This window comes from Phasianus colchicus, chromosome 1, assembly GCF_987193195.1.
Source record: "Phasianus colchicus chromosome 1, bPhaCol1.hap1.1, whole genome shotgun sequence".
NCBI classification, from domain to species: Eukaryota; Metazoa; Chordata; class Aves; order Galliformes; family Phasianidae; genus Phasianus; species Phasianus colchicus.
The window spans coordinates 4,480,246-4,503,731 of NC_143436.1; the positions used below are offsets into that span (position 1 = coordinate 4,480,246).

Genomic DNA, 23,486 nt, shown 5'->3' on the forward strand with positions numbered 1-23,486 from the left:
GTGTACGTAAGAAGGGATTTGCCATTGCCCCAGATCTGTTTAGTTTTATTATTTGGGCATTCTGATTTAGTCTCAGCATGCTCCATGTATTCTCTGAGGCTCATATTCTTGAAGCCGACCTAGTTTCTACTTTCTGTATGCCACCTCCTGAGGCTGAGGTCAATGAAGATTTTGAGATTCGCTCTGTCTGTAATGATTCTTCTTTCCTTCACTTTGGGGCACTCTGTTCTTGTGATCTCATTATCATTTACCTAAAATTGAGAAAGAAGTTAAGCACAAAGGCTAACTTGTGTTCAGCTACAAGCAACTGCAAATCTGAGTTGCAAAGCTCTTCCAAAGAATACACTTTTTAAATAATAATGATTATTTACAAATTATTAATGAAGAGAAAGAACAGTGCCTGGGACCTAAAAGAAAGAGGGCATTTGTATATTATTTCCCCTGTTTCCTGTCTCATATACAATATATTTTCAATGGTGAAATATATTTCAAGTGGTGACACACTGGAACAGGTTGCCCAAGGAGGCTGTGGATGCCCCATCCCTGCAGGCATTCAAGGCCAGGCTGGATGTGGCTCTGGGCAGCCTGGTCTGGTGGTTGGTGACCCTGCACATAGCAGGGGGTTGAAACTAGATGATCATTGTGGTCCTTTTCAACCCAGGCCATTCTATGATTCTGTGATATATTTTCTATTATATAACTGTGGAGTTGTCTGGAATTGCAGCTTGTGGCACAGGAAAGATGACTAACTCATCTTTTATGAGTTAGAATCATAGAATCATGGAATCATTAATGTTGGAAATATCTCTAAAATCATCCAATCCAAGTGTCAACTCATCCCCACCATGCCTACTAACCACGTCCCTCAGTGTCACATCTCCACATTTCTTCAACACCTCCAAGGATGGCAGCTCCTCCAACTCCCTGGGCAGCCTATGCCAGTACTCAACCACCCTTTCAGAGAAGTTTTTCCTGCTATCCAATCTGTTGATGCACTGAGCATTGAATCAACTTTTCAGCAATTGTCACAGCAGGCATATTTAGTATTTACAATAGGAAAAAATCCCAGCAATAAGGGCAGCCAATGCAGTTAGGTCATGCAGGTAGGCATGCATTGCCCAGACATGCAGTGGGTAAAGTAAAGTAAAATATACGCTAAGTAAATTGTTATAAGGAGATGGGCCAGGCAGCTGCAAGGAATGGCATACTCTATGCTGAATATTTATGAAGGCTGGTGATGGGCTAAGAGTCCTTTCCAGGTACAACTGCTATGGTCTTTGGTTCACTCAGAAGCTCTCAATGCTTTGTGTTGGTCATATCCAGGTAGGGAGGCCAAGGCAGAGGATTTAGGAGTCTGCAACTATAAAGAGGCTGCTCTTCAGAAGAATGGAGTCAAATCAAAGGAGAACCAGGTCTGATATTTCTCATAAAGCATTTCCCCTGCGTTTGCAATTCAGCAAACACCATTGTGTTTTGCCAGCGAAACCCCAGTTACAGTTCATCTCTCACCGACTTCTCTAGCTCAGTTCAAAGATAAAGAACTTTTCAGCTCTGGGGTGAGGTTTCAAACTGCCGAGTTTGCTGGTCCCCAACTTGAAACCGAGGTGCTGCGGTGTTGGTAACTGCTGTGTACAGGGAAGTGCTATACCACTTCCTACATGCGATAGCACAGATCTAGCACACACTGCAAACAGCCCACTTCCTGCACCAGGGCTGCTGACACTGAGCAGGACAGCTTTTCTTCTCCTAAAAGGATGACCAAAAAACCTCCCAGTCTTGCTTTCCCTCTTATAATGCAGGGTAGAGAAACCACACTTCCTGGGGAAAGCCCCTTCTGTGGTGCGATGTCTGAGCATCATGCAGAGCATGCACAGGGTAGGATGTCCTCCATGCTGACATCCTCGGAGTGCCTTGGATGGATGGAGTGAAATACACTGTTAAAAATAGTTTTTGTTGTTGTTGTTGTTGTTGTTTTTTTAAGTAAATTCCAATTGCCCCCTGTTTGGTTGCTGATACAGATGGTTGATGGTGATCTGGCAGCTTTGTAGTTGGGATGGTGGGATGGCTGGGCTTCCAAGATGACTTTTATTATAATCATTGGATATCCCAAGTTGGAAGGAAACCATAACGATCATTGAACCCAACTTCTGGTCATCGAGTCCAACTCCTGGACTGTTCAACAACGTCAGTAAACAAGGAAGGCTGGAGTCTCTGTGTGTATTTCCTTGAGCATCACTGGGCAGAAGGTAGATAAGGTAGTAACCTCTATATTGCCTTTCCCCCTGATCTTATCAATAATGATATCCAGCCTTATTGCCTTAATGAAACCTAAAATGCTGATTGCAATGTTTGTAACTTGCATGGAAAATAATCTTCTACCTGAAGGTTAATTTGTAATTGATGGAGAAAGCAGAAAGCTATCAGTTTTTACCCACCATTCATAAATGTTCTTTTCTTATCTCTGGGGACAAATTGTTCCTGCAGGCCAGTTTGTTTGGATGACTGAGAATAAACAACATATAGCCTTTTAAAGGCTACCTAGATGAGCTGCCTGAATGGATGCTGGATGACAATGTAATTCAGAGCACGAAGGAGCAGATTGAGAGTAAGTAATATCATTAAGTCCATTCCTCTATTAGCTCTTCTGAATGTTAGAGTGGTTTCCAAGAGCACAATGAAAGTTCAACATAGAGCATGACACACGGATAAAGAATCTTGTATGAACATAAGACTTCATGTTGTAAGCACTGACAAATAATATCCAAATAGCTGTAGGGCACCAGTGATGTTCAGGAGAAATCAACTCTGTAATGGAATAAATTGGGCTGAGCTGTTGCCCTAGGTTACATAAAGAGGGGTGTTACCTGTTTTAATCCTTGGTAGAATTATGTTTTGAAAGGTTTGTCTTAAACAAATGCGTGGATTTCGATGACAAGTTTGTGCTACTACCCCCAACATGTTTTCCCAGTAATGCATCCATCAGTGTCCGTGGGGAAGATTTAGGAGTCAGTATAAGAATGGTACAGAAAGAACAAGTCACATTCAGTATTGTGTTTCCTGTGGCAAACCTCCCAGGATGCACTTTGGGGGCTGATGGTAACGGCTCTGCATTTATCAGAAATCCACCTTACCACCAAGAAAACCAAACAATGTCAGGCAGTTCATTTTGTGATGATTCCTGTTAGTTAGGCCTGCGGCTATCTTAAAAACAAGAACCAAGCCATCAGAGCTGAGCTCTGAAGCACGTATTTTCTGATTGTTCCAGATTTACCTGCGTTTTCCTGTATTTTGCTCTTGTTCTCAGTAAGGCTTTATCATAATGCCCTTATTCAAGTCCATTCGAGATTGAACTTGACATGCTGACTCCTTCCATCCTACTTCATTTGGGTGCTATATAACACTCTGTGGCCATGAATAATTTTATAATACAGACTTCTTTGCAAACAGATACGGAATTGATGAATAAATGAGTGAATATAAAGAGGAGGGGAAAAAGGAGATGTAGTTGGTAAATTCAACATCAGCCTCCTCTTTTGTTGCTCCTGTGGGGTCAGCATCCATACACTGAAACTACACTTCATGTCTCGCAAAGCCAAGGCAAGAAGAAAAACGATTATCATAGTAAGTCTGAGGTTGGAAGGGAGATCTGGACAGTCCAAAATTCTGCTTACAGTATCTGACATCAGTGTTAGATCAAGCTGCTCCAAGCCATTTGCATCACAGACGTCACAGTTTCTACAAGTGCTGACATTGCGCAGTTCAAACAAGCCCACCATTTTGCTTCCAATACCTCCTCTGTGAGGCTGGGGACCTTCTGATATAGGTTTTATCAATCCCAGACACTGGTGGTGGTATTTGTTCTTCCTTTGCTGGATGCGATACTGTATACTCAAGCTGGTGAATCCATGTTTTACTACTATGGTGACCCTGAGATCCAGAGAGGGCAACAAGGCATGGTTCAACTCCAAAGGCTAAAGATGCAGAAATGCCTAAAACAATACCCACAAGTTTATTACCCTCAAGATGAAGTGTTGGAACAAGCTACTCAGGGAAGTGGTAAAGTCACCATCCCTCGAGGTGTTCAAGAAGAGGGCAGCTGTGGCACTGAGGGACATGGTTAGTGGGCATGGTAGGGATGGGTTCGACTGGATTGATCTTAGTGGTCATTCTAACCTTAATGATTCTATGATTCTGTGATTATGGATTAGATCTGCCTCCTGGCAGCCAGTCTGGATTTTAGATGCGACTTCCATAGCACAGTCTTGCTGAGCTGGTTTCCTTTCTGGTGTCAGCAAACACTTTGCTTTTCAAGAGCATACATTCTCTTGTTAGACCCGTCTGGTGGGCTGGAAGTTGAATGAAATGACTATGAGTGCTATGGCACTGTCCTTGCTGTGGATTTTGCGTTCTAGGGAAGCAGCTGCATCTCAGAAGAGGCATCAGAGAACCAGCTGAGGTAAAGTCTGGTCTGGCTGCCTGCAGATTTATGTATTTTCCTGCTGGGCTCATGTTTGGGGAAAATCTTCATTCACCACTGAGGAATTTGCTTGCTGTTCCGACTCATTTTCTCACCCTGGTCAAGTTAGACCTGTCAGCCTTTGGTGTTCCCATTCCTCTCTCCTACTTGCAAAGACGGGTGCTGCCCATGTGTAACACTTTCAAGGCTTTGTCAGTGCAGAAACCCACAAAACAAAGGAAATGCTGAGTTTGTCTTACCGCAGTTTGTGACTCACCATATCTTGTTGACATACTCTTGGAAATACCCATTTCAAATTTCCCCACTTGCCTATTATGGACACAGGTTTGTATTTATAGTAAACTTGTTCTGTGCATGCATAAAATGAAAATAAACATTGAATTCTACATCCATGGAGTCGAAACACAGGGTTTTCTTATGCATCCATTTGGCAAAGACCACACCCAGAGAGGTGGTACCTCAAGCAGATATCCAGGACAAAAAGGGAGCATTATTGGTTGTCTTGGGATCTGCTCAGCCCTCTGAGGCCATCTATTTGGTTTGAAAGGGGAGTGTTACAAGGCAAGGCTGCATCTCAAGGGCAAAGTCAGCCACGAACAAGCATTAGCTGGCTCTTGACTCACTATGCTCGTGACCTAGCAGCAGGCCTAACTCAGAGCAGCAGCACGAGTCACTTGCACAAACAGCTCCTGACTTCACTTCCCAAGCTCCTCAAATTTGCATCCAGCCCATAGCAAGACAGTCATGAAGCCATCTGCATGCTGGGTGATTTTCCAGTGCTAACAACAATTTTGGACTTGAGTAACCTGCAGAGCACTACTCTAAACTCAGCCAACCATGCCAAGAGCTAAGAAAAATAAATCTCTACAGGCTTCTCAAATCACATCAAACAGTTAGATCTAGGAAGATGAAGACTGAACAGCATAGAATCATGAATCATTAAGGTTGGAAAGACCACTAAATTCATCTAGTCCAACCATCAACCCACCCCACCATGCCCACTAAACACATCCCTCAGTGCCACATCTCCACATTTCTTGAACTCTTCCAGGGATGGCAACTCTTCCACATCCTGGGCAACCTGTTTCCAGTGCTTACCACTCTTTCTGAGAATAAATTTTTCTTAATATCCAACCTGAAATTGCACGACATGCATCCTTCCCTCTTTGCTATACAGATTATTTTCCTGTTTTGTTCTCAACTCACATCTTTGTGACTGATGACACAGGAAAGATGCTGTGAGTGCAGCAGGCTCTCCCAGAGTGTTGCAAACTTTCCTGTTTCCTGGTTCCTCTGAAATTCCTGTTGTATTGACACGCCAATGTCATAAGAATTAATGAGGAGGGGCTGTTTGCATTGAGGCCTGTCCATAAGGAAGCAACTTTGGCAAAGGGTAACTTTTGTATATTTTATTCTGCTTTGGCTAGGTAAGTAATAAAAAATAGATGTCACATATATAAAGATGAGGCTCATCTCATGTAACCTTAGAGGTGTAAATTAGAGCTTGTCATGCTATTTCCTTGTAGCCATCAGAGAGAAATAAGCATTTTCGTAGTACAATTCCACCTGCCTGGCATGAGCTGGAAATATCCAAGGTCAGGCTGGATGGGGCTCTAAGCACTCTGATTGAGCTGTGGGTATCCATATTGACCATTGTAGGGGAGTTGGGTTAGATGACCTTTAAAGGTCCCTTCCAACTCAAATGATTCTACGATTCTATGAGCTTTGCTCAGGAAACATGCATTAATCTCGTATTGACTCTACAGGCAATGATGAAGACTAGCTCTACAGCCAGACAAATTCTGTCCAGCAATCAGCAGAGGTCTGGAAGCAAATCTGGGAGTCTGCCATTTTGTCAGGGTGAGCTGTTGTGATGGTTGTTGCAATTGTTTGCCTCTCTTAGCTTGGCATTGAGAATTCATTGTTGTGAATTAAGTGTGATTGAGGAACGTTCCTGGTGAGGATTGAGCCCTGTCTACTTTCTTCATCCACACATTGTGATGCAGCACTGAGCCTCCCTGAACTCTGTTTGAACTCTGTCTTCCCACTAGTCCTCAGATTATATTCTGGGCTCAAATTTTAAGCAGCAGCCAATAGTGATTCAAATCCAGATTTTGTGGATATGAAATGTAGTCACAAACTTTGTTGTAGTCACAAACCAGGAATTGCAGCTGGAAAACATCAACAGTTTATGACACGGGCAGTCAAAATGAAGGAGTCTTATGCTGACCTCCTACCACAGGTACCTACCTTAAGTGAGCTCATGCTCTCTGTGTACTGTAACTAAACCATCATGCCCCAGATGGGAACAGCAGGCTGTTTGCTCGTTCTCTGTTAAACTTTGATCCAATCTTAAACTTGATAAGTGCATTGAATGAAGTCCTAAAACCAAACTCCTAATTGCATTTTAGCACTTAATGCCCACTGGTTTTATCAGCTTCCCATAAGTTAAGTGTTAAATAGGAATCGAAGGATGTGAGCATTGAGCAAGTTGTATGAATGATCTGTTTATTTAAAAGTCTGGATTTTGAGTAATAGCAAGAAAGTCACAAAAATGTAAAATGACAGAACACATAATTAGGATCAGAAACAAGATCTCAGTTGGGAGCTTCAGCATCTCCAAGGGCTTTTTTTCAGATCACTGCTCCCATCTCTTAACAGAAGATGATGCTGGCGCTGTGGCAGGATCTGCCACCCTCATACCATGCAGCATTATCACATCCTTTGTGCCTCGAGGCAGAGAGCAGTGAGCAACTAGAACTGACATCTTCAGAGGTGAAGTGAAGATCAGGACTGCCCACCATGGCTCTTCTTGCTGTGCCACATCCACGGAGTATCCCAAGTCCAGCAGAAACAACCCAAGGCACAACCCCTGAGCAAGGGACTGCTCTTTCTAATTAGTAACGAACCTCTTCCTCTGGAGCTTGATCTGACATATTTCCACACACAACCAACAACCTAATTTCCATACGGAGTGAGCCAGCCACCAAACTGGAAATCTTGTTGACGCAACTGCTAATTATCCTCGGCATAATTAATGAGCAGTAACACAGTTTGTGAATGGCACAGAGGACAAACCTGGGGCTCCCGGGAGATGGAAGCACAGTTCTCATGGGGAGGTGATTTTGCAGGATTACCAGAGGAACTGAGTGGCTGCAGTGATTGTGGGATATCATCATTCTCTCATGGGAGGAAATGAGCTGATGGAACCTCATATATCCCCCAGGGGACTCTCAACACCGTGTCTGGAAATGTGCCCTCCTTTTGGCTCTTTGAGGTACGTGGTGTCTATTTAGTTATGTATTTATGGGCTTTGGGCTGTAGAAAGACCTGAAGATACAAGATCAGGGAATTTGGCCATCTACTGCCTTGCTATAATTTTCCAGATGTGTGTATCAGGATGGGGAAGGGTAGGAGCAAATGGTAGCTGTGTCTACCACAGGATCACGGAGGTAGTAGTTGAAAGCATTAGCTGGAGGTCTCTAATTCAGCCCTGTGCTTGAATATTGTCAGCTCTAGACCGGCTTAGCCATGGTTTCATCCAGCTGAGCCTTGAGTCACCTCTGCATTTCATCATTAATCACTTCCCAACAACCTGTTCCAGTGCTGTAGTACCTTCCTAGAGGCAATTTTTTTTTATGCTGTTGTTCAGCCTGCACCTCCTAAGCCACAGCCTGTGGCAGCTGCCCCTTGTTACAGTGTCTGGCTCTACCACAAGGAGTTTGACATCATTAACTTTGCAACTGCCTTTTCAAGTAGCTATGGGCAGCTGTTGTGCTGCCCGTCAGCCTCCCCTTTTTCACCTGCTCCCTCTTCCACCTTTCACCTTCAAGCCTGAATCCCTCGGCCTCTCCTAAGAGGTGTGCCCCAGGGCTCTTGGTGGCATATCTCAGAGCAGCTTCAATCCAGCTGCATGGCAACAGGACTTGGGAGTCCACCCACATGCTAAAATCTGGGCCCTAAAATATAACGTCTTCCAGAAGAACAACTCAAAGGTTTAATAAACAGACTGTATTAAGTATTAATTAAACTCTAGACTCTAATAAGTAAAAGATTATTTTGGCATCTTAAAAACACATCTGTATGAAACCACAGCATGGTTTAGTTTCTATAAGGACCAACCTGTTCATGAAACCAGAGCACAGCTTTTCCCTAGATAAACTCATGCCTTGCTGCAGGTGAGTGACCTGCTGCCCATAAAGGTGAACAAAGCCTGGAGTGGGGAACAGAACAGCCTCCTAGCTGGAAGGGAAGTGAGGGCATTTGCTCCCTGAAGCTTGATAAACTTGACAGCTGTTGAATTTTAATCATCTTGACAGGCTGTAGTGAAGGCTGTGGTTAACTATTTTGGGCAGAGTGAAGCCGCTGTGCTGGGAGACTGAATGAGGCAAGCCCTTTGAGGGAGAAACAATATGGAGAGATGGAAGAAAGGAGTTTCCTGAGGCCCAGAAGATGATAGATCCCAGATCTGTCTACTCTTCTCCTCTTGTGCTATTTTTTATGACCTGGGCCATGCGAGGAGACAGCTGGAGGAAGCAGGGCCCCAAGCCTGCTGACTCCAACGTGTTGTGGTCACTGGCAGGATTTCCCCATCCATTCATTGTTTGCCTTTCTTAATGCAGAACCATGATATCAGCAGGGGGACAGCCTTCCTCACCCTGAGTCATAGAGCTGAGTTTCTTGAACTTCGAACAAACCAATTTTTTCCGTGGGGAATCCCATAGGTCTGACGTAGTTGAGATTGCTTCAGCAGCCACTTCTCATCTGCAGAAGGTATTAAGACATAGCTGTTCTCTGCTAGTTTTCATGTTAGGATAAATCTCTCATATGGAGCTATTTTGAAGATGAATATCTCTTACTGTTTTGTGTAAGATTATTTTAACATTTCCACGTGCCATTAAATAGGTAGGAGCGTTCTTGTTTTTCTTCTACATCAATATTGCAGCATCACTTTTGCAGTCTGTGTTTTACCTCTGCTCCCAGGCAAACAGCTGCTTCTTCCTTGTTTCTATCTCTTTATCCAGCAACGCCCAACTGGTGAGCATCTTAGCATGGGAGTGTGGTGACTGCTTAGCTGCCCCCTGCAGAACCCGTGCTGCTGCTCAGCAATCAGAAAATGAAAACAACTGATCAATTTTTGGTCTCCAAAGCTGAAAAAAACTGAAAGAGTGAAAGTAACCACAGGAAAATCTGCCAGCTCTCCGCTGATGAGTATTTGTAGCAAAGTGATCAGTGACAGAGATGAGACCCCACTGCCACTGAGCTGTACCTGCTGTGCATGCACACAGACCATGGCACACAGTCTGGTTGAGTTCGTACACCTAAAGTAACCTCAAGTAATCCAAATCTGGGTAGCCCAATGTGCAAGCTTTTTCTGCTCAACTGTAATACTTTAAAAATACTGCTTGATCCTTACAGGGACATGTTTCTCTCCAAAATGCAGGAACAGCCCTGGGAAAATAGCTTAAAGTCAATAGTTTATAAATATGGCGCTCGTTCTAGTGCTGGATTAGGCAACCTCATATCTCTTGCATCCTTATCTCTCTGCCCACTTTTATCCATAAATGTGACACTTCTTGCATGGCCCTGGACAAGAGTTGTGTTATTTGCATGAGCTATGTTCCTTAATGGAGATTGCACTACAGAGCTGCTTTGAGACACTTTTGGGACGCTGTTGATGAGAAGCCCAACTGTCTCCTCTGGGCACCTCAAACCTTTGAGGACCTTCACCTGAGGCCCCCCTCTTTGCTGCTCTCTAAGGAGAACAGTCCAGAGCAGCATGTATCATATATGTGAACCATGTTTTATAGAATCATAGAATCATTAAAGTTGGAAATGACCACTAAGATCCTCTAGTCCAGCCATCAATCCATCTCCCTTGCATTTTGTTTTCTTGTGCCCATTTGGCTTCTGCTGCTGTGATTTATTCCTTCCTTAAGATCTGCACTGCAGCTCTGTGGCTCTTCATTTGCTTCTTTCATGGAGATAGAAAAGTGAAAAAAGACTTTGATGGCATCTCTTCTTCCACAGTGGAAATAGTACCCTCCTCTGACTCTGCTGATTCCAAATCCTCTCCTTCCTGCCCTGCAGCCACAAGAGGCATATCTCTCCTGCTGCTACAGCAGCAGTCTAACATCTGTTAGAAAGGGAAAGGAAGTAAATGTCGGGAGAAAATTCTAATGGAGATAACAGGGTTGGACTTGAACACACCTTCCTGTTTCTTTTCTACTACAACACAGGAATATTATTGGAGTTATGTCATCTACAAACATCTGAACTCCCACATGACTCAGAGAAGACTGGAGAACTCAGCAGGATTCTTCCATCTCTGAACTTTAGCAGTTGAAGAAATGAAGGTTTGTCTTGCAGGGCAGACCACATAGGTCTGCATTAGAGGGATGTTCAGCATTACTCACAGCTCCTCTCCATCCAGAAAATGCACAGCTCCTTCACTGTGCAGCCTTTGCTTACACTGACTTGAAAAACAGAATGGTGCCAGCAATGAAGCAGGAGAGCACAATTTTTATAAAAATCAATAAAATGAAAAAGCATCGCCTAACAGTCTTTGGGAGTTGAGCATGGGGTTCATGGCTTCTTCTCATTATTTTCCCAACTCATTCTTACAGTAGGCCTTGACTGTTGTCTATATTTTAGGCACAAATTTCATTTCTCTCTCTCTCTTGTCTATTAATTTAATTTAGATTAATTAAAACTATGGGCAAGGCCACACTTCTATACTATGGAAGGGTCCAGTTTCATTCCAACAGGTCACTCATTCATAGCTAAGCTGGACTCACTTTGCTCCTCTGCCAAATGTAGACTGCCCACATAACAATTTTACATTGGTCTGTCCCTAAAGCTGATCTTTAGTAGCTGTTGTTGATGCCAACTACGTGGGAAAACTTTTTGTCATCCAAGACTTGCTGCTAATCACTCTGTGTGGGATTTCACCATCAGGCCTTTTGAAAACTTCAGCTATGTTTGCACAGCGTTTTTGATATCACACCTGGTTGCAGTACTCAGTATCTTAGCTGATACCTGCTTTGCTTTCCTCCTGTATAGCTGTGGATATTATAAGTCCTTTTTGAAGAAAACCCAAACCAAACAAACAGAAAAAAAAAAAAAAAAAGAACCGACACAGTTTGGTTCTTTGTTTCTCTGTATGCAATGACTTCTTGTGAGCAGCAAAACTCTAATAATAGCCTCCCATTTCACCGTGTTAAAAGTAGAAGCACAATCTGGGTAGTGGTGGGACAAGAAGTACAATCTGAGTACTGCTGGGACACCAAGCTCAGCATTTTGCTATTCTTATTCAGAAATGTCCATTAAATGCTGTTCTCAACTTGAGTCCTAGCATCCCTTTGCTCCAATATCTCAAGGATGCACCTTGCTCTGGATGCCCTTCCTGAGGCTGACCAAGTGGACCCAGAGGTTCTCTCCAACCTCAACCATTCTGTGGTTCTGTAAAGATACACTTCCAGGGGCCATAACACAGCGTTAGACTCCCTGACTTTTGTGTAGTATGTTTCTGGTCCAGGTCTCAAACTCTAATACATCATAGTTACAACAGGTGGTTATTGGTTATCATCATCATTAACAATTTTTAATGCCTTTTCCAACCCACTTGTGATGTGGGAAAACGGCATTTCTTCTACAGCTTTCCTTCAAGAGACCATAGGAGTGAACTCTTTTCATTCCCTTGGAAATCAGATGAGAGCATTCCCTCCAAACCCTTTATCCACTACTAATGGAAGAAACCCTGTGTCCACCAAGCCTCCTGTATGTACACTGGGATGCTGTTTGGACATGGGCTCATCAGTGATTGTAAAGCAACAGACAGAGAGGTTTGCAATCCTCTGTGTGCTCATTCCCTGGAAGGGGCAATCTGGATATCAGCTATTTCATGAGCATGGGCTTTGGAGTTGATAAGCACCACATAGAAGAAGAGTGTGCCCACAGTCCATGTATTGGTGCAGACATAGGAGAGGATCTGAGATACAATTTGAAAATTGTCCTCCTATATCTAGAAAATAGAAATAAACAAAATAATATAGAATGTCATTAACGTGCTATTACAGAACCATTACAATTAGGTGAAGGAAAATGTGTACTCTGACTCTATTAACTGTATTTTGAGATGCTGTAGAAGAGCAGCCCATGAACATCTGTGTGTACTCAGAGACAGGATGTACTGCCTAATGCCACCGAGGCTGTCTGCCGGGAATAGAAACTCCATGCACCCCATGGGAAATGAGGAAGTAGAAAGAGAAATCAGCAGGCTCAGCTCTCTAATTCCGATCTGTTTCTGACATGTGGTGCTCTCTAGTAAACCTGGGAGAAATTCTGAGCAAATAGCAAATAGCAATTGTTGCCCCCCACTTCTAGGAAGATGTGAGCAAATCTCCCCAGAATAACCACAACAGAAATCTCTCTTTTTTATGTATTTTTTTGTTTGTTATTAAAAGGTGCAGGTTTATATTGGTGCAGGTGCGTATTGCAGCAGGGCTTTGAACATATGTCCATTTCTCAAGGGGGAAAAACGAACTGACAGTTCAGCTGCTGCTTCTGAGACACTGCTTCAAGGTAAGTCCTTGCTCCTTTCTGCATTGACTCCCATATTTGATGGGTTAATGGTTGGACTAGATGATCTTAGTGGTCTTTCCAATTTTAATGATTCTATGATTTCAAGTCACTTCCTTAATCTTTGGAATAAATACAGCAGGCAAAGGGTGTGCTGCAATTACTGAGATCTAACCATCCCCGTAGGAGGAAACTAGATTTTATGTATGCACATACTTTTCAGAGCTTTAGCATTTTGTATTACAGAGGGCAAGGGGAGAAGGAATGACTTGGAAAAGAAGTGTAAGCATATAGAAGTAATGATCTGGAGAACGTGAGAGAGGTACTTAGAGGCAGCAGAGACTGGAGGAAGCTGGGAACTTGTCACCATATGAACTATTCTTTGAGAAAATCACAAAATCAGGTGGAGTCCAGGAAACAAAATCACTTTTGATGATGTTTAGACAAAAACCCCAAAGAAGGAACATTGTTCCCAATGGAGATAAGCCAGCCCTCTGAACCAACACTCACAGAATCATAGAATAGAATTGTAGAATCATTTGAGCTGGAAGGGACCCCTAAAGGTCATTTGGTCGAACTCCCCTGCAATGAACAGGGACACATACAGCTACGTCAGGTTGCTCAGAGCCTCATCCATCCTGACCTTGAGTGTCTCCAAAGAGACTCCGATCCCCTGGATCCTATTAGAGATGCAGTGCTCAGCTGCATTGGTGCTGTGTCACCTGTCTAGAAAAGGCATCAACGCCTGGTGGGATACTTTGAAGTGATGTTGCCTCTGCTGCTGACTTGCTGACCTGGAAAAATGTTGGACTTGATCTGGGATACTTCAGGAAAACTGCTTCCCAGAAGCTTTGGGCACTGATGCACAAAAGGACTAATGGTGAACTGAGATGTTGAACTGTAGGAAAACATATTCAATTTGTCTTTTTAATTATTCAACTTGATGATGACCACCATCATATTATCATCATCACTGTATCATTTATTATTGCTGTTGTTAATTTGTTCCCAAATAGGGGGTTATCATCTTATGAATTTTCACAAGTTCCAAGGGGATTTTGTGCACTGGAATAAAAACAGCTCAAAATAGGTTGAACAAGGTGCATCCTTTCAGCTAAGCCACTCATATCCATTGAGACTGCAGTATAACATTAGCATTATCTCAGTGATGCTAGACCAAGGTTGTATGAGATGCACTGAAGGTTTTGGGTGGCTGGAGCAGACAGGTACTCCTTGATGCTTTATCTGGCAACATCATTTATATTTGCATCACTGCCAGCCAATCACAGCCTGTACCAAGCAGCTGGGAGTAGACTTGGAGTTTGTACCCTATTTCGTATGCAACTTCAGGTAAGGTATATCTAAGATATTATTTTGGCCCACGAATAGAATTTGGCTTACAGCCATAGCAGAGACTTGGTTCAAGGTTAATCAGAAATGCCATAAAACACCTTGCATAATGAACCTGTGAGTTTCAGCTGGCAAATCACCTGGAAAATTCACACCAAACTCTTGAATAAAGGAGGGAACTTTCTCTACCCATGACCTTGCAAAGTACCTCTGGAAAAACCCATTTTCAACGCAGATCCTGGCTCCACCCCTTCACAACCCAACTCCTGCTTGAGAAATCCAATAAAATACTATTAGGGCTAACTTTCCCTGCCTGGAGACCATATATAAATCACCCACAGTCACAACTTCAGATTGTAGCTGGGGCATTTGAAAATCCTCTACAGTTTTGAGGCTGCAAGCAGCATCACGTGAATAAACTTATTTATGTGCCTCTCTTTCACACGGTAGGTTGGTTTTTGTGTATCTGAAATGAAATTATGTGTATGTACTAAACTTGTGGAGGGGGTGGTGCAAAAAAAGGAACTTTTCTGCTTGAGGTGGTTCAGCTCTCCAGAGCATGACAGAACCACCTCTTGTGGTTTTTTTCTTCTCAGTTTTCAGCTTGCTTCTCATCATGTTCCTGATCCAACACTAGTAAAGAGATAAAGGGCCTGATGGTTGGTAACTGCCCACAGCAGAGGGAGTGGAACTGGGTGATTTTTAAGGACCCTTCCAACCCAAGCTATTCTGTGATTCTTTGATTCTATGGTTTTATATCTTGTGTTATATAAAGGATATCTCTGTCTCAGTCTTCCAAATACAATGGGAATTAATACATGAGGGTCAGGGAAAAGAATACAAAAGGGCAATGTGCAAGGAGATTTTCCAAGCCAAGAGCAGTCCTCAGATCAGACAGGTGTCTGTCTCAGACAGACAAATGTGGGGTTTGTGTTTTAGAGGCCATAATGCCTTCCTCTCCTGTGAATCCTTCCAGCTGCTTTTCCTACCAGCCTGGTTTCATATGCTAATTATTTGAAAATCACTCATTTGAACATCTAGCAATGAAAATGAAAATATCACTGCTATCCCAAAGCCTGCAGTGCAGCTGAAAGAAGATGAAGCATCCTGCACCACAATGAAATTAGGAACAGTTTTCTCCAAACAGAGAGATCTTGCTGACTGCTGATAATCATGTCAACACCTGAGAAAGATGAAATACAATCTATTTCTGGACCAGAAATAGAAAATCTTGTGTCCGCTTCTTTCACTGTACAGGAAAAAGAACATGCAAAGCTGAAGACATGGATCAGTAGAAATTCTGTACATTCATGGGAAGAGCTATATCATTATATATCAGAATATATCAACACATCAATATTTTTTCTCCAGAAGAGTGGTTGGGCATTGGCACAGTCTGCCCAGGGAGGTGATGGAGTCACCATGCCTGGAGGTGTTCAAGAAATGTGGAGAAGTGGTACTTAGGGATGTGGTTTAGTGGGCAGTATTGGTGGTAGGTGATTGATAGGACTAGATGATCTTAGAGGTCTTTCCCAATCTTAATGATTGTATGATTCCACGACTATCTGTATGGCTATAGCAGCTGCCTGTGACATAGAGGAATCATCCCTCGTGCTTGCTGCTTCCATCTGCTCAATCCCTTCTCTTCATCCACGTGTCTCTGTAAGTTTGTGATTTTGGGTTGGACACCCTAAAAATGCACGAAGAGCACATGTTGCCCAGTGACATCTGAGTGCCAGAATTCCAAGATGGACCATTTGGGATCATGTGTCTGATTTAAATTCTGCTGTGAGCACAAATAAGTTAGAGAAAAGTGCATTTCTGTGTGATCTTCAGTGAGGCAAGAGACATGTGGTGAGCTCAGCACCACTGCGATTTTCCCTCTGAATCCCTCACAAGACCAATGCTGAGCTCTGCATCCAAGCTGTTGGGACAGAATGTGAATCCAGCTGAAGATTCCTCTCTCGTGGAAAAATCCCTGGAGCAGAAGGGAGCAAGCTGCTATAGTGACATGAGGTCTTCCAGAGCCCTAAAAAAAACCCAAGAAACCAGAAGTGCTCAGATTCAGGACTCTGCCTATCTGTGAGCTCTTGACCAACATAAATAGGCTGGAAAGGGTGACCCAACCATATTCCTCAATGCAGGTTTTTGTGTCTGCTTAGAGTGGACCTCTATGGGTGCCCCAGTGATCCAGCTGGGATCCTCAGCAGCAAATGTTTATGTTACCAGCTTGGCCAAAAGTTTTTCCAGGCAGTTGTATTTGTTTTGCTAAGAAAACTTATCTGTGTGAGCTGATTAGAATTGGGATGGGTTTGGATCACGCTTCAGAGGGACTAAACTCCCACTGCTGCCTCCTCTAGGCACATCCTGTGAGGAGTGGATAAAGGAACTGGGATTGTTCATTGTGGAGGAGGCTCAAGGGAGACCTTATCACTCTCTACAGCTGACCGAAAGGAGGTTATAGTGATGTGGGGTTCAGCCTCTTCTCCCAGGTAACAGTGATAGGATGGGTGGGAATGGCATGAAGTTGCACCAGGTAAGGTTCAGGTTGAATATTAGGATGAACTTCTCAGAAAGAGCAGTGAGATATTGGCACAGCTGCCCAGGGAGCTGTTGGAGTCACCATCCCTGGCGGTGTTCAAGAAAAGGGCAGATGAGGCACTGAGGATCATGGTTAGTGGGCATAGTGGAAATGGGTTGATGGTTGGACTGGATGAGCTCAGTGGTCATTTCCAACCTTAATGATTCTGTGACTTTATGATTCCAAAACCTATTTTAGAGTTCAGCCTTATTCTGCTGTTGTTTTTTTCAGTATCCAATAGGAGATTAATTGTTCCTTCCTTGATCTTTCAAAGTTTTCTTCTCTACCAGCTGTGCCTCACAAGGAGAAAAATGAGTGTAGGTTTGATGAGCTTTCTCTGAGTTTGGTGTTTGTCTGCATTTGATCTCCAGGTGAGCAAGAGTTCATCCCTCAAAGTCCTCCCTGCGATGCTGCTGCTGCTGCTGCAAATTTCATTGAGCTGCCTCTGGCTGGGACATGGTGAGGTGGTGACATCCTTTGAAAGTTCATGCCCTCAGTTTTTCTTCCGGGAAACCCCCCCAAATGAAGCCCTGGAACCAGAGAGCCCAGCCTGGATCTGCCAGCGTTACAAGAATCAGTATTTTTTTGCCACCCTGTATGACAGGAGCAGGCGTATTCCCGTGTACTCTGCTTACCTGTACCAACCTGGATCTGGCACAAGACCCAAAACCTGGCTGGTGGAGCCCCAGGTGAGTGTTCTCCTCATCTCCTCTGGGAGTACTGTGGGCTCCATGGCTCTTGTCTTCATTGTCTTCCCATTCTGTCCACCTGTAAGGACTCCCTAAGTGACCTAAGCTTGAAAGAGGATGCCTGTGCTCTTGTTTTCCCCAAGCCTGTAAAACAGTGGAGTGTTGACAGATTAAACTAAAAGAGGCATGAAAAACATAGAGCTGTTTGTGGAAGTGGGTCTGAATGGAGCAATGAGCAGGACTGGTGACAGTGTGATGAGATGTAGGTGATGAAGGTTGGATGTGATTAATAGGAGCAGCAGGAACTGAGGAGAGCCTTGGGCAGGTGTGGGATGTGGAGATGAAAGGAAAGGGAATCAGATGTGTCACACTCATGTCTCTCCAAAGTCACCTCTGAGACCTGGGAGAATGGAAAATACATCTCATGTATCCACCCACACTCCCGCTACAGGCTGGGTCTCAAAGGTCACAAGCCAAATGAAGGGCTGTCATATTTTGAGCTTTGTTTTATTTTAATCTCTTGTCAAGGAGGGACAGCTTTATGATTTCTCTCTGATAAGTATGTTTTCATTGCATTGAAATGGCAAAAGAAGAGTGCTCGGCACTCAAAGACTTTTGCTCCAGGAAAACCTGCTCCACTACTCCCATTCCCAGTACTAACACTTTTTCTTCTTTACCTGTCAAGCTGATGGGCCTGAGTTACCCCAAAACTATGGAAAGAGAATGGACACTCTCAAAATATTACAACGTCTCTTCAGAGCAGATTGGCAAGAGCCAGGCTGTCCTCCAGGATTACAAGAACCTGACGGGTTTGAACCGCGGCCATTTGAACCCCAGCGGACACCACTCTGACTCCAGCAGCAGGACGGCAACCTTCAGCCTCACCAACATCGTGCCCCAGGATGAGAAACTCAACGGTGGTGCCTGGAACAACTACGAGCAGCAAACCATGATGAGGAGGACAGTGGGCTGTAACACAACCTACGTTGTGGTGGGTGCTGTGCCTGGGAACAACTATATTGCCAAGGGCAGAGTGAATAAGCCCAGCCACATCTGGTCGAGCGCTTGCTGTGAGGTGGACAAAAACCACAGGGAGGCTTGGGGGGTCATTGCTGAGAACGACAAGAATGAGGTACAGCTCCTCAAGCTGGGGGAGCTGGAGGAGGTGTTGACACACCTTTACGGGAGGGGTGAGGTTTATCTGTTTGATAGTGACTGTCCCAGGGAATAAGCCCTGTTTTACATTCTAGATATCCTATCATACCCACCAGCATTTGTTCTACTTCCTTCTCTAGGAGTTTTCCAGTTGCAGTCAGAGCCTCTTCTTTGAAAATAAAAGGAAGAGGCCAGCTGGGCCTCTGGCTCGTTTGCTTTCCTACTCTGCTGCCCACTCTTGCAATGATGGTTCTGGGATGAGTCCCTGAAAGCTCTGGAGGGACAGTCAATACCAGCCCATGGGTAAGGAATCAGTTTGTCCTTAAGACTAGAGACATACTGCTTTTTGTTCCTCCCTATTTCTCCATGCCCACATACAGACTGTGGTTCCTTACCCTCTTTCATTCAACATCGCTGTTAACATGCTGTTGATTTATCCATTGCCTCCTCAGGAAAGTTCCCAGGCAAGGTTGGCTCAGATAATCCATGGATTATCCAGATTCCTCCTTGGAGGTACTCAAAATCCATCTGGACATTGTAATGGATAACCTGCTCTGGCTGACCTGCCTGACACAGCCAAGGGCAAAAGCAAAGAGCAGACAGAGAGAGGAAAGTGGAAAGGAGGAAGGCTAGTAAGCATGGAAGGAACATCACAGCTCTGTTGAGCTCTGTAAATAAATAAAATAAGAAGGAAGGAGATAACCTGCATCTAATCTCTAAGCTCCCTAATCCTGAGTTTACATGAAGGCCATGCTTATGTAAATTTACTAGCACATTTTTGTTTGCTTGGTTTTGGATCATGTACCTTGAGAGCAAGAGCTGAGGTATCAGGCAGCTGGGCTCAGGGATCAGATATACAGCAGACTTCAACCAGCCAAAGATAAATTTCTGTGATGCACTAGTGGGATAACTTCATTCTCTGCCCTACTTCTGAACCTTTTCTGCAGATTTATATATGATTGATTTTTTTTTCCATTGTAAAATGTATTCAGTGGGTATAAAAGTTCAATATATGCTATATAATTTTGTTCCTGAGTCGTTTATGATATAAATTATTTGCTCCAATGTCAAATCCTAGAATCACTTTCCATTGAAATTTCCACTTCTAGTAATGCCTTAGTTTGTAAGGCTTCTTTGCCAGAGGTAGGCTGTCCAAATCCAATCTGAAAAAACCATGACACATATCATGACACTATCACTACTTCACGGAATCACAGAATGGCCAGGGTTGGAAGGGACCTCAGGGATCATGAAGCTCCAACCCCCCCCACCACAGGTAGGGCCATCAACCTCCACATTTCATAGCAGCCCAGGCTGCCCAGGGCCCCATCCAACCTGGCCTTGAACACCTCCAGGGATGGACGGGGCATCCACAGCCTCTCTGGGCAGCCTGTTCCAGCACCTCACTGCTCTCCCTGTAAAGAATTTCCCCCTGACATCCAACCTAAATCTTCCCTCCCTCAACTTAAAACCATTTCCCCTTGTCCTGCTGTTATCCACCCTTTCAAAGAGTTGATTCCCCTCCTGTTTGTAGGCTCCCTTTAGGTATTGAAAGGCTGCAATGAGGTCACCCTGCAGCCTTCTTTTCTCCAGGCTGAACAAGCCCAGCTCCCTCAGCCTGTCTTCGTAAGGGAGATGCTCCAGTCCCCTGATCATCTTCGTGGCTCTCCTCTGGACCCCTCCAGCAGCTCTCTGTCCTTCTTGTACTGGGGACTCCAGACCTGAACACAGTACTCCAGATGGGGCCTCACAAGAGCAGAGTACAGAGGGACAATCACCTCCCTGTCCCTGCTGGCCACCCCTCTTCTGATGGAGCCCAGGATACCATTTGCTTTCCAAGCTGCAAGAGCACATTGCTGGCTCATGTTCAGTTTTTCCTCCATCAAGACCCCCAGGTCCTTCTCTGCAGGGCTGCTCTCAAGGGCTGCTCCTTCCAGTCTGTATGGATGCCTGGGATTCCTCTGACCCAAGTGCAATGCTATGTTGGACCTCATTATGTTCATCCAGGCCCACCTTTCAAGCCTGTTGAGGTCCCTCTGAATGGCATCCCTTCCTTCCACCGTGTCAACTGCACCACTCAGCTTGGTTACTTCTATAAACTTTACTAAGAAGATCATGGTGCAAACTGCACATACAATCTGTCTCACCTACTAAGATAGCAGCTTGACCCTGAATTTCTCAGCTCCTGAGCAGCTCAGCTCCAGTGCTATTGGACTGTTGTGACTTCAGAGCTGTCCCTCCCTGTGTCCATAGTCTTCTGGCATCTCTGCCACATGCTCCATTGCTCACTGCAGAAGTGTTCCATTAGCTGTGTCACCTTCCCTTTCACATGGTTCATTAACCTACCAGACCTCATCACTCACCCAGGACACACTTCTTTGAAGGCTGTACATAAGCAATGGGGGCAGGACCTTGAGGCCATCTCCAGTGGCACCTGGGCACCTGAGCACAGGCAGCCAGGTTCCACCCAAGTGGCATCATGGACATCTGCTCCTGTCATCTCCAGTGCCATTCTGGGAGCAACAGTAGCACCAACATTTGCTCAGTGAGGTAGGAGAATATTTCTAGAGGACAAAATTAGGGGCACTACTCATATCCCCCTTTCTTTGATAGACCCGTGTGGACTCAGGTCTCCTGCCCTGACATTTCAAACTGTCAGGAGCTATTTCAGGCTCTTGAATATATGAAGCACTGGGGACTGAGACTGCTTTATGAAGTTTCCAATCCATAAAATGAAAACAGAATTATTTTCATTTTACTGTGCACTGTGTCCTAGAGCTGAAACAGATAGTACAACAACTTTCAGTTTTACTATTTTCCTCATCTGCTGCACTAAGACAGATATTTTCTGAGGACTGGGGGAGTTTCAACAGTATGAAAACAATAAAAAAAGAGGAGAGAGAAGCCTTTGGTTTTGAGCAAAGAGGGCTGGAAAACAGGACTACCCGTGCACAGGAAATTTTGTCATTTCAAAATGTGGTTTCAATCTGAATCACAACAAAACCCCAGAAGTTTCCAAATTCCCCTTGAAATGGAAATTCTGAGAGTTTGGGCCTGGAAATGCTGAAGCAGGGTGTTTCTGATACCTCCTCCTGCCCTAGACATGCTAAAAGAAAGTGACTTTCTCATCAGCTTGCGGCAGCACCACGACCTGCTTCCCTGAGGATGCGGAAGGCTTTCTGAGGACATCTACAGTGACAGGAGCATCTCCAAGGGTCACCAAGCTCTGAGCATTACTCTGGCAGCCCTCATCCCAGATGGACTTTTTGGGCACTGCACAACTGGTTTGCAACTCAAGTATGCAGCCAAGTGATTGAAGGACTGGTGTCAGGAAGGTGAGGGAAGATGTAAGCTGTTGGCAGGATAGAAGACTCAATTTCAGGTCTTGCAAATGTGTGAAACCATTTATGCAGAAGTGTTCATAGAGCTCTTTAGTGGTACTACTCTGCCCTGCAGCCACAGACTTCACCCTTGTCCCATATGGACATATCCATGGTTGGGGCAAAATTGTCGGAGCTTCTCCAGAATAATATTTAGCACGCATATAAATGTTGCAGCTTTAAAAATAAAATCTGTCTGGCAAATATCTTCCCTGAATTTCTTCTACATAAAAACCAAAGGAGAAAATAGGGAATTAGCGACCTGGAAATGACTGATGGAGCTGGTGTTGCTGGAGTCCTGAGTTCTTTGCTCATATGCTTTCATAGTCCCTAGACAAGCATATATTGGCTCTGCCAAACATTTATTCCTATAGAAGAAGTAAAAATGAATCTAGAAAGAGTGGGTAACTGAAATGTTAAGAATGTGACTGAGAGGCGGACCTGTACTATTCACTGCCTTCCTGCACTCAGATTACATCTTTTAAATTGTCTGAGATATGGACCATTTTTGGCTGCTGAACAGTACCTGTGCATAAGGTCCCCACCTCTTGTTTTTTCATTTGTCACTGCAACCAAAAGAATCGTGCTTAAATTTAAACTTGAGAAATTATTTTGTCTTTGGGTGGTAGCAGATGCTTTCAGCAATGCCTTCAGGGAGGTGAATGACATATTCTGAAAGTCTTGGTGACTTCTGGGGCTGGGTCTCAGCTCACTGCTTGGGCATCTTTAAGTAGGCATCCACATGTGGGAGTAATTCTGCAGGATGAACTGAGTTGTGCTGCTTGGCTTCCAGCTGAACCTCTGATAGATCCTGTGCTGTGGCATCCATCCCTGTGTAGATGCCTCTGACAACACAGTGTATCAGATCCTGGCATATTTTTCTGTTTAGGCAACCAGATCAAACTGCAGGTGTTTCCATTGAGCTACTGTCTCAGCACCCCATAGAGTCGATGAAGATCTTTTTGATGCTATCCGTGGGTTCTGGAAAATCGTTCAAACTGGTTGGACTTCTGCATTTAATAGCTGAATCTCTCTGGACTCCCACTGCGATGGGACAAACTCACACTGAGACACAGAATCATGGAATCATTATGGTTGGAAAAGACCATCTAGTAAAATCAGAATCTACATGAAGGCACATGCAATGGCAGTGTGCAAGATTACTTTTTGCTACAGACTTCAGGAAAACCAAGTTTTCTGACACCTGAGTATATATATGAAATAGGAGCATATGTATTTTCACTCCTGTGTGAGGGTTGGGGAGCTTTACTGCC

The 23,486-nt window shown here is 44.2% G+C and overlaps 1 protein-coding gene across 2 annotated transcripts; it reads left to right on the forward strand.

The window, feature by feature from the left end:
• The first annotated feature begins 12,793 nt into the window (after nucleotides 1-12,793).
• LOC116239611 (endonuclease domain-containing 1 protein-like) lies at nucleotides 12,794-19,859 on the forward strand. Of its 2 annotated transcripts, none has more exons than XM_031609742.2 (3): nucleotides 12,794-13,060; nucleotides 17,360-17,677; nucleotides 18,363-19,859. In XM_031609742.2, exons 2-3 carry the CDS (start codon nucleotides 17,396-17,398, stop codon nucleotides 18,906-18,908), a joined length of 828 nt encoding a protein of 275 aa, XP_031465602.2. In that variant the 5' UTR covers nucleotides 12,794-13,060; nucleotides 17,360-17,395; the 3' UTR covers nucleotides 18,909-19,859. The 2 variants fall into 2 exon arrangements, with proteins under 2 accessions (XP_031465602.2, XP_031465601.2); XM_031609741.2 differs by lacking the exon at nucleotides 12,794-13,060 and adding an exon at nucleotides 14,751-14,853.
• Nucleotides 19,860-23,486: the final 3,627 nt, after the last annotated feature.